The 11,848-nt window shown below is 34.5% G+C and overlaps 2 protein-coding genes across 2 annotated transcripts; both read left to right on the forward strand.

The window, feature by feature from the left end:
- The first annotated feature begins 39 nt into the window (after positions 1 to 39).
- Positions 40 to 10,816, forward strand: LOC138335983 (uncharacterized). The gene is made up of 3 exons (XM_069285215.1): positions 40 to 188; positions 2,963 to 3,306; positions 6,346 to 10,816. The coding sequence occupies exons 2-3, from the start codon at positions 2,985 to 2,987 to the stop codon at positions 6,672 to 6,674; spliced, it is 651 nt and encodes a 216-aa protein (XP_069141316.1). The 5' UTR covers positions 40 to 188; positions 2,963 to 2,984; the 3' UTR covers positions 6,675 to 10,816.
- LOC138336591 (uncharacterized) lies at positions 1,390 to 1,815 on the forward strand. The gene has a single exon (XM_069286105.1). It carries the CDS (start codon positions 1,390 to 1,392, stop codon positions 1,813 to 1,815), a length of 426 nt encoding a protein of 141 aa, XP_069142206.1.
- Positions 10,817 to 11,848: the final 1,032 nt, after the last annotated feature.

Here is an 11,848-nt window from a genome sequence, read left to right on the forward strand (position 1 = left end):
CACTGAAAACCTGAATAATTCGATTTTGCATGTGTCAAAGGCGTGTCGCTTGTATCACTCACTTCCTGTAGGATATAAGTTGCCAATGTAGTAAACGGGTTATATGTCTTAAATTTACTAGGATTGCTCGAAAAGGAATCAACATATATTTTGTATTTTTCCATCTTGACTTGTTAAATTACAAGACCGTGAGTATAATTTTAAAATGTTGAATATGTTTCTACTTTCATTTTGTGAGCCCCAGTCCCCATGCACCTCAGCCTCAGGCATGTAATGCATTGCAATGGAGAGTGTCATGCATTTGATAAGATTATGGCAGCATTTTACATGTAGAATATAATTGTTATGTGACTATACATTTGTAATACAATGCATGCAAAAGTAAAGTAAAGCAGTCAACACATGAAGTCATATTAGGTCTAATTTTTTTAGTAGTGTTTTTACTTATGAACCAGGAGGCTTACCAGACTGCCAAGAAAGAGACATTAGTTATCAATTTGAGGAAATTAACTGCACGCCAGAAGCAATTGAAAAATTGCTATATGATTTAAATGGAAATAAATCCCAAGGAACGGATATGATGCATCCTAAAAACCTCAAGGAACTACGCAAGCAAATATTAGTAACCCTCTAGCAGAAATTTGAAACAGATCACTCCAGGAAGGCAAACTACCAGAAGCTTGGAAAGAGGCGAATATAACAGCTATTTTCAAAAAGGGCTCAAAATCTGAGGCAGGAAACTACAGACCAGTCAGGTCTTACAAGTATTATTGGGAAAACACTGGAAACATTAGTAAGAAATAGCATTGTAAATCACATGGACAAAAATAATATTTTGAGGAATAAACAATTTGGTTTTATAAATGGGAAATCTACGCAACTTCAGCTACTAATGATTTTGGAAGAATGGACAAAAATAATTGAAAAACAGTGGTCAACTGGATGTAATTTACATGGACTTCATGAAAGCGATTGATAAAGTCCCACACCGTCGTCTAATAAAGAAACTTAAAGGATATGGAGTGAGTGATAGGGCTACTAACTGGATAGCAAATTTTCTTAGCAATAGATGCCAAAAGGTCATTGTAAATGGAGAAACATCAAAGATATATCCTGTATTAAGCGGCATACCCCAGGGAAGCGTCCTTGGACCAATTTTATTTGTACTCTCTCTTCATTAATGATTTACCGGAAAATACAGAATCCCAGTCGCCACTTTTTGCAGACGATACAAAATTATACAGAGAAATCAGAAGCATAGAATAAAAAAATATTTTGCAAAGTGACTTGATCAATCTTGAAAAATGGTCTGAAAAGTGGTTACTTAAATTTCATCCAAATAAATGTAAAGTCCTTGCGATTAAATCCAAAGAAAAGAGAGTATATAGTATGTCTGGAAAAACAGGCGAGCAATTAGATCTTGATAATATTACATCAGAAAAGGATATTGGAGTAACAGTGGATGAAGATTTAAATTTTAGAACCCACATCCAATTAGGAGTAAATAAAGCAAACAGCATTTTAGGACTGATAAAAAGAACCGTTACCTTCCTGGATGAAAAAATGTTTAAACTACTGTTTAAGGCTCTCGTGAGACCCCACCTGGAATATGCCTCAAGTGTGTGGAGTCCTTATATGATAAAGGACATAGAACTTATAGAGAACGTCCAACAAAGAGCTACAAAGCTCATACCAGGCTTTAAAGACTTGCCATACCCAGAGTGTCTACAGAGACTAAATCTGCCTACCCTAGAACATCGAAGGAAAAGAGGGGACCTGATAAATGTTTTTCAAAATCCTGAAAAATATTTATGATGAGCGTGTCACATCGTCTATTTTCCAAATGGATACCAACAGCAGGACAAGAGGACACTCCTTAAAAATATTCAAAAAACGACGTAACACTGATATTCGAAAACATTTCTTCAGTTTTCGAGTTGTAGATACCTGGAACAATTTACCCCAGCATGTTATAGATGCAACAGATGTCAAGAAATTTGAAATTCTTTTAGACAATCATTGGAGAAACTGTCAAAAAACATTTTAACTTTAATATATGCTTATTAACTCAAATGAACATTAAATTACATAGTATATATTATATGTATACTGTATACTCTACATATAGCGATCAGAAGAATATGGATACAAAGAACATTTATAATTACACTAGAAGTAGTAATCATTGTATCATTGAATTCATGTAATATTGATATGGATATAGAGGCTAAAAGCCTGCATCCATTATATGTCGTATTAAATCGTATTAAAGGTCTATAGCATAAATAGACTAAATCAATGGTGGTAGGTATTGATTGTAACATCATATATGTGCGAGCGTGACTGGAAAAAAACCCATGAATTTCGCTCACACAATAATAACGTCACCATGGATACCTACCCGCAATCGAGCTCTCTCTGTAATATGCTTAAGAAGGAATACCATTTTTCCATACCATATATGTGTATTATTATGTTTCTGGGAAAAAACATATATATGGTTCTTAATAGTACATGTTCAATATCTTAAATCAACATATAACCAGAGCTTGAATTTTACATTTTTTGTCACTTGCTAAAAATAGCAAGTGACCTAAATTTATACTTGCTAAAATATATTTTTACTTGTAATTAAATATCCGTATTCAAATTACAGTTTTCTTATACCTATATAAACTCTATTTATTTTCGCATGATGATGTGAGGTGAACAGGTACATGATGTATGTCAACAACATTATCGTAAGAACTATGTCCCCATATTTTCCATTAAAACAATTTTTCACCATCATTATGCCATTTTTACAGTTGTCCGCAATAAAAACTACTTGTTAAAATAAGCAAGTGCATGTTTTTTTCACTTGCTGTTCTGGTATATCTACTTGCAAGTAAGAGAGTAAAACAGACTGAAATTCGAGCCCTGTAAAACGGATTATCAATTCATTTTTCCTGCTGTTTTTCAGTCATTACAGTGTGAAGGGAATAATGCCAGTAACTAAAGGCAAGCTGTCTAAAGATGACCAGTCGAGATTGGACCAGAATCGTAGCTACCTTATCGGAAATCTGGATGCGACATACATGACAGACCTTTTAATTGACCGTGGAATTTTCGATAACACAGATAGTGAATTGATTAGAAGTAAACCGACAACGGATGACAAAAATAGGACACTGTTGGAGATTTTGTCGAATTCAGGACCTGGAGCATATGGAGCATTTACAGATGCATTAATGAAAGACTATGATTTTATTGTAACAAAGCTTAATGAAACGAAACCAGTTTTTACTGACGATAGAAGTCAAGGGGGTAAGTTTCAATTGTGATTAGCTTACCGGTATTCACCCCTTAAATTGTATAATGGACTGGTCTAGCCTTTGATTAAGAAGAGCCTAAATGTGTCTTCAGGGGTGAATGAGTTAAAGGGTTTGTGACACAAAAACCTTTTTTCTAAATTTTCTGACAGTTTGACCCCATCAATGTTGGCTGACACACGTTTCACATCACTCCGCAAAGCTGTTTATCTACTTTAAGGGCAGTAAGGGTAAATTGCTGCGGCTGAGGAAACTTTAATGAGCTAGCCGGTCACGTGGTACCAACGCGTCATCCGTTTCACCATGCTCTGCTGTCTGCTGTAGATACTCTATATTTATAGAGAAAAACTACAGATTGTTCTAGTATTTTTTTAAATATCTGCAGCGGAAAACAATGACAGTTATATCCCTGCTTTGGGTTTTGTTCCGGACAAATTATCCCATACCAGTTTGACCCTTTGGTGAACACTGATAATTCTCTTTTTACGGAGAAAGGGGATAACATCGCCAGATGTTTCAGATGCTGATCAAGAAAACCAAGAAGGTAATCAAGAGGATCGGTTGACAAACACAGCATGGTTTGTAATAGAGCTATTATTATTCCAATTTATTGGCATTAAATATAGATGTGGATGCCTTCATGGGTATTCATCAGATAATTTTTTTTTTAATAAGTGAATATCATCTGTAATATATCTTAAAAAAATTACATTAAAATCATCCATAGAGAACAATTAATTTCTCCTTTTATTGCATTATAAATGCATTAACCTAAATGCATTAGTATGATTGATATCAGTGACTTACGACTTATTTGATTACTACACTAATTTTACATACCTACATATTGCAAATATACATGTATCTCAATAAAATCTCTTTTTTAATAAACATCAATGACAACAATGTGTAATACACTTTATTACTGTCAATAAACAATTGAATAATTCAATAAATGAGGATTATATTCTTAACAACACAGGAATGTATAATAATGACGTTGGTTACTACTATGAGACAAAGCTAATGACATGGTTCAATTTTTTCCGTTTTATGTTGTGGATACCTATTTAGTTATATTTTTTTTTATTTTCAACAGGTGTTCATGTGGTTTCTGTGATCCAATGGTTACGGAATCGGAATCTACGGTCTGCTGTCGTGAGATAAATGATATCAATTCCATAGTTTTCAATAAAAAACATCTCTGTAAATTGTTTATATTGTTATTAATTTTACCTATTGATATATTTATTATTAACGAAATGTTACTTTTGTTGCAATATTTATATACATTACATCAATCTTCTTCTCGATATAATGTATTTATATGACTATACAGCCAGATACTATTACTGATATTATGCAATTATTTATTTAATAATGAGAACTGTAGCATTCGTATGAGTAAATAAGTAGCTGGCAATGGTGATGATGAATTGTCCTTAAGTTGCTACTTGCAAACACACATTTGAAACACGCACATTCCATGTACAATGTTTATTAACAAACAGGGCTGAGTAATTATAATATAAATGTACAATAAATACCATTATTAGGTCATAGATGATAGGTCACCTTTTCAAACATGAATTAAATTGACCCTGAAGTAATTTAATACCTCCACAGTTATCTTATCTTATACCCATTTACACAAATGATGATTTTCTGTCAGCTCAAACTTGACACTTATGTACGTAGTGCAACTATGTATTTTGAATTACTCTTCTTTGGAAAGTGAAAGAACTTGTTTTAAAAAACTTATTTTATTTTAACTTATTTTATTTCTGTGATTGTTATAACAGCCATAAGCAGCACATTGCATCACACTGAATTTATAATGACAGCCTGTAATTATAACTGTAAGTTTAGGAGTTTAGCTCTATTGGTGTCTGTCTCATCAGCAGCGGTGAGCCAGTCGGTGAACCAGTGACGTGTGCTGGCTGACAGCCTCGTTATCGCGATAAATTTTTGCATATCGGTCAGCTGTCCAGATGGCCCTATGTATAGCCTGGTATCTCAGTGTGTGTATTTGCCATCCCTATGGAGTGGGGTATTTCGGTGAATTTAAAGGGGGCCCAATCTATAGACAACTTATCACTTTTTGTGTCACAAACCCTTTAATACAGCTGTGATGAAATTTTGAGTGTTTGCCATAAAGTAAATTCTGATATTTCAGAGTTACTCCCCTTGGATGAGTTGATACAGCTGTGATGAAATTTTGAGTGTTTGCCATAAAGTAAATTCTGATATTTCAGACTTACTCCCCTTGGTTTCACTATCCATGCTGACAGTCAATCACTACATCCCAGATAAATTTCCGGCAATCTTCGAAAAATTATATTCCAAAGTTCTCTGAGATGTTGCAATTGTACTGACAGAGTAAAATAAAGGGGAGTAACTCTAAAAGATTAGAATGCAAGTTAGATGGAGTAATCAGCATGATTCGTTACCCTTATAAAATCCCTGTGTCCTTCCAATTATATACCTGGTAGCTAGTCGTTTATTCCAGTGGATGATGTTATAATTATTAACTTACCTCAAAGTTTTACCTTAATGTTTCTGTAACCACAGATCAAATGTTTTAGACAATAATGGCAATCAAAATTATAGAAATAAGGCCAAAAAAATAATATGTCTGTTTAGGGTTACATTGGCCAAAAAAAATAGGGTCGGTCGGTCGAGAGGATTTTTTTTTTTTTTTTATTTAGTGCTTTCCACTCTAAAATAATGGCTGGAACCAGAGTCTGAGATCAAAATCCTGACTTTTTTAAATTAGGGTCGGTCGGGTAACACTAAACAGACATATTATTTTTTCGCCCTAGTGCATTTATCCTTGACAATATAACTCTTCCAAATAAAAACAGATGAGTGGTTCTGGGCTCATTCACCCCTGAAAATTCATGATGAACTTTTCCAATATTTGAATCGGAAGAGCTCAAATGTGTCTTTAGGGGTGAATTGGTTAATAAAATTGATTACAGATAAATAACTGCTAATCAGTTTCTTTTTCTTTTTTTTTTTTTTTTTTTTGCAGAAAGACTGAGGGATGAACTCACAGATGAGCAGAAGGCACATCGGATGTCAGAATTAGATCTTCTTTTACTATCTAAATCATTTTCTACAGCTATTGTTTCTGTAGGGGCTGGGTTGAACATTAGTAAAATGGAAGTGGAACAAATTCAGTTATCAAACCAATATGGAGGTGCTTTGAACCATAATCAGTCGCTGTTGATAAAGTGGAGAAACAAAACCGGAAGGGCGGCCACGTTGTTAGCCGTTATGGAGGCCTTCATTAAAGCAGAGGAGATCGGCGGTGACATTGACTGGGGCATTGTGGAAAAAGCATTAAAGAAAATCAAATAACTTGGAACTGAACATAGAAATAATTAGTAGATTTAAAGATGCTCTACCGCCGACAGAGAATAAACAATTCTCATCATTTTAACGATAATTGGTGTTTAGTCGTGTGTGTATATGTCTAATTAACACAAAAAAATATAAAATAATTTATTCTGCTTTTGGTGCATGCACAATCAAAACTTGATTCCATGTAAGATGTAGCGCCAGGGAATTTTTTCGGGATGCAATTAATTATTTTTAATATTTTTATCTTGAAGTAAAATTAGAAGCTCAAACTTTTCAACGGCGGTAATGGTGTAATGTAAGTAACTTTTGCAACTGAAGAAAAATACTAAATCGTCTGCTCCTGTTTTTGGTAGTGAAAAAATACCATTTGTCAGCGGTGGAGCATCTTTAAATCGTATACCAATTAAGTACAATGTATATTTGAAATAAAGGATAACATATTATGACGTACATACATGTTGGAAATATACTATTTTCACAATCATGCATTTATGCCATATATAGGCTATCTATGATTTTAAATGAGCGTTAAATGAGTGATAAATATATACAGTGTATACATTTACGATTCTAGTATGAATTCTGCAAAGACTTTTTATTTCAAATTTTCTTGGTTGAAATTGTAAAGCTAAACAATGAATGATTTTGAGAGAAACAAAAAATTTGGTTGTTCATGGGTTTAACTCTATTCTTGAAAAAGTAGATATTAGAATGTTTTGAAATAAATAAGTTAAACAAACTTGTAGAGCTTATAATTTTATGTTCTTCTTTAAAGGGATTTACATTTATGGAGGCATAAAATATTTCCATGTGTTTGTCTAAATCCGTCACGTTGTGCCATATACCAGCTAATTTCTTATTATAGATTCAGAAGATGTGTTGGGAATCATTTGTAAAACCATAATCGATGATCGATTTAGGACCACCTATTAATTATCAATTTTATAATTGGATTCCATTTACAGAAAGTTCTCTTTTATTTATATATTATATTTTATTTATAAATTTAATTTACCTTTTAATTTCCATGAATTATGTTACAAAGATGACCCAACAGTATAAATTGAAGTGATTTTTTATGGTGCGGCGTCCGTCCGTCTATCAACATTTCCTTTATATCGCTACTAGTCATAGAGTTCTGCATGGATTGTAACCAAATTTGGCCACAAACATCCTTTTGGGAAGGGGAACTTTTGTATAGATTTTTGCTCTGACCCCCCGGGGGCAGGAGGGGCGCAGCCCAATAGGGGAAATAGAGGTAAATCCTATAAATCACAACTTGCCCTAGAGTTCTGCATGGATTGTGACCAAATTTGGCCATAAACATCCTTGGGAGAAGGGAACAGAATTATAATAAATTTTGGCTCTTACCCCTCGGAGGCAGGAGGGGTGGGGCCCAATAGTGGAAATAGAGGTAAATTCTATAAATTGCTACTTGTCCTAGAGTTCTGCATGGATTGTAACCAAATTTGACCACAAACATCCTTTTGGGAAGGGGAACAGAACTTTTATAAATTTTGGCTCTGACCCCCCGGGGGCAGGAGGGGCGCAGCCCAATAGGGGAAATAGAGGTAAATCCTATAAATCGCTACTTGTCCTAGAGTTCTGCATGGATTGTGACCAAATTTGGCCACAAACATCCTGCGGAGAAGGGGAACAGAATTTGTATAAATTTTGGCTCTGACCCCCACTTGGGGCAGGAGGGGTGGGGGCTCAATAGGGAAAATAGAGGTAAATACTATAAATCGCTACTTGTCCTAGAGTTCTGCATGAATTGTAACCAATTTGACCTCAAACAACCTTGGGGGAAGGAGAACAAAACTTTTATAAATTTTGGCTCTGACCCCCCGGGAGCAGGAGGGGCAGGGCCCAATAAGGGAAATAGAGGTAAATCCTATAAATCGCTACTTGTCGTGGAGGTCTGCATGGATTGTAACCAAATTTGGCCACAAACATCCTTGGGGGAAGGGGAACAAAACTTGTATAAATTTTGCCTCTGATCCCCCCCTTGGGGCAAGAGGGGAGGGGCCCAATAGGGGAAATAGAGGTAAATCCTATAAATCGCTACTTGTCCTAGAGTTCTGCATGAATTGTAACCAAATTTGGCCAGAAACATCCTTGGGGGAAGGGGAACAGAAGTTGTATAAATTTTGGCTTGACTCGCTAATAGTCATATAGTTCTGCTTGGATTTTAACCAAATTTGGACGCTAATAGTCATATAGTTCTGCTTGGATTTTAACCAAATTTGGCCCAGAAACATCCTTGTAGTTAACGGAATTCGTATAAATTTTGGCTTTGACCCCCTGGAGCAGAAAGAGTGGGGCCCAATAGGGGAATTAGAGATAAATATTCAAATTCCTTCAGAAAAGAAACAATGAACCTGTATGCAGAACATTCCTAGGCATTACAAACAGGTGAGCGATACAGGCCCTCTGGGCCTCTTGTTCAGTCAAAGTCGCTAAATATTTTACCTGTAAGAATAACAAGATATATGGTAGACTTGGAATCAACTTTTTTTATCATGGAATATATAGATATATGTATTGAGGTCATAAATCGCCTTGAATCATTCAAAATGTATTAATTTTGGAGGATTAAGCCTTTTTCGTTCAAAGTTCAGCTATCTTTTTGTATGATGCAAAATCATGCCTGGATATTAAGGTTTAGTATGCTGGGTTCTGTAAGAAAGTAAAGTAAGATTTTCTCATTAGAATTCTAATACTAAGTTATCTCCCCTAGACTGGCCATCAGACTCTTTAAGTTATTGATAAGATTTTCTCATTAGAATTCTAATACTAAGTTATCTCCCCTAGACTGGCCATCAGACTCTTTAAGTTATTGATAAGATTTTCTCATCAGATTTCTAATACTAGATTATCTCCCCTAGACTATCCATCAGACCCTAAGTTATTAGTAAAACTTTCTCAGCAGAATTCTAATATTAGATTATCTCCCCCTTGACTGGTCACCAGACCCTAAGTTATTGGTAAAACTTTCTCAGCAGAATTCTAATACTAGATTATCTCCCCTAGACTGGCCACCAGACCCTAAGTTATTGATAAGATTTTCTCATCAGATTTCTAATACTAGATTATCTCCCCCTAGACTGGCCACCAGAACCTAAGTCGTTAATAAGATTTCCTCAGCAAAGTTATAATACTAGATTATCTCCCCCTAGTTTGAAACTTAGAAACAGACATGCGCAAAAAAAAATCAAGCAAAATTTTAGTGATTTAATATTTTAGAGACTGATGGCCATTTTTTTAAGTCTACATGATAGACATGTTTTGAAACTTGTTTTTCATATGCATTCACATTTGTACAATGTATAGTAATTTCAAAATATACCTAAATAAATGAGATTCTGTTATGACGCTTTTTAGATGAATTATTGTTATGAATAAGAACATTTCAATTATATATTGTTTAGATTGAACTTTCTGCATTATAAATGTCCATGGAATGCTAATGGGATCTTTCTTTCCTGTCTTAAAATTACGTACTTCCTAGATTGAAATATGGTTAGTCGGTAGAATATCGGTTGTACATGCATTAGTAAATAAAGCCAGATTTTATATTTGTTTGTTCTATAGTAGCCACGTTTCTACACATCAAACATTTCATATGTTATATAATTGAATGGGCATATGATATACAGTAACTGAATGATCATATGAATTCCTGTATTAATATTCGCCTATGTAGTGATCTTCGATACTCCAGGGGCTACTATCACTGACGTAATATCCACCCATGGACTATCTCACATTATCCAGTTTTACTACCTTCAGTTTCACTATGAAATAGTCCAGGAGTGGATACAACAGTGACAGTAACCCCTGGAGTATCAAGGATTGTGTGATGTCTGCTGTCTGCCATGTTTTAACTGCCCTTGAGTGAATATCATTATAGTAGCCATTCATGCAATGCTTCATTATTGCCTGTCTAGAGATACAATCATAATTGAGATGGTTGATTTGATTTAAACGGTTAACTTTTATTTGATGACAAATTATTTTCTGTTATCCGATTTTAATGCAGTTCAATATTTAGTGACACTGCATCTACAATTTATTAAGATTATCATATTTGGTAATTAAATACCATGCTTATATAAAAGATTTCCATTGCTGTGAAATGCCTTAGAGTTATCTGTTAAACCAATGAAAATATATATCTAAGAATCTTTTGTTTTGAGAAACAGATTTTACTAATTAAGATCATATACTGTAATTGACCTGATAAGCACCCCATTACTATTAATTTCACTTACATTGAATAAAATACAGACTGAAAATATGAATATTGGTTTCCTTTTTGAAATTGATTTATGGCCTATTTTGTACTTTAATTGTATGAATGGTTAGTCCAAAGTTGGTTCTATTAAGCATTCCTTTATTTGTTTCAATTTTTATGTGTCCTGGGGGCTTATTGGGCCTAATACTGTATATGAGGAAAGATGGAGTTCAATAGTTTACCTCTGAAGGGAAGTTGCTGAAAAAGGATGGATGTAATAATTTTAAAAATGGTAAGTAGAAAGCCACATAGGAAATGGCAGTGGTTCATGTAAAGGTCCAGCCATTTACTGTTGGTGAGAAATTCGTGCCAGGGCCCTGTGGTACATTATATATATATCTAATACAATTTCCTTGGGGTGTTTCTTTTGCAGACAACTTTATTGTTGGAAATCGGTTGAGATTTCTTCATCGATGATCAGATATAATCGGTTAGGGTCAATCGATATCGATTTTCAATTATTAACTGATATTCCTAAAATTGAATACCGTATATTCTGAATTTATTATGACATTGTTACAAGTACACTCTACCACCCGTGTATAAGCCGCAAAGGCCTTTAATTACGGTGGCTGGGAGCGGACATGAAATAAATAAAATTATTGTGTGGGAAATAATTGCGTATTCGTTCCCACGCAATAATTTTCGTCCCACGAACGCAAAATATTATTTCATGCTGCTACCGTAGTTTCATTCGCACGCAATAATTTTATTTATTTTCGTCTGCTCCCACACAATAATATATTTCGTTCCCATGCAATAATTTTATTTATTTCATGTCTGCTCCCAGCCACCGTAGTACCTCCCACGCAATAATATTTCGTTCCCATGCAACAATTTTATTTATTTCATGTCCGCTCCCAGCCACCGTACT

This window comes from Argopecten irradians, chromosome 12 (assembly GCF_041381155.1).
Source record: "Argopecten irradians isolate NY chromosome 12, Ai_NY, whole genome shotgun sequence".
Taxonomy (NCBI): domain Eukaryota; kingdom Metazoa; phylum Mollusca; class Bivalvia; order Pectinida; family Pectinidae; genus Argopecten; species Argopecten irradians.

Coding starts and splice junctions, on each gene's coding strand:
- LOC138336591 (XM_069286105.1), top strand. CDS start 1,390: ATGTCTGGAAAAACAGGCGAGCAATTAGATCTTGATAATATTACATCA.
- LOC138335983 (XM_069285215.1), top strand. CDS start 2,985: ATGCCAGTAACTAAAGGCAAGCTGTCTAAAGATGACCAGTCGAGATTG. Junction 3,307..6,345: donor TGACGATAGAAGTCAAGGGG/GTAAGTTTCAAT, acceptor TTTTTTTTGCAG/AAAGACTGAGGGATGAACTC.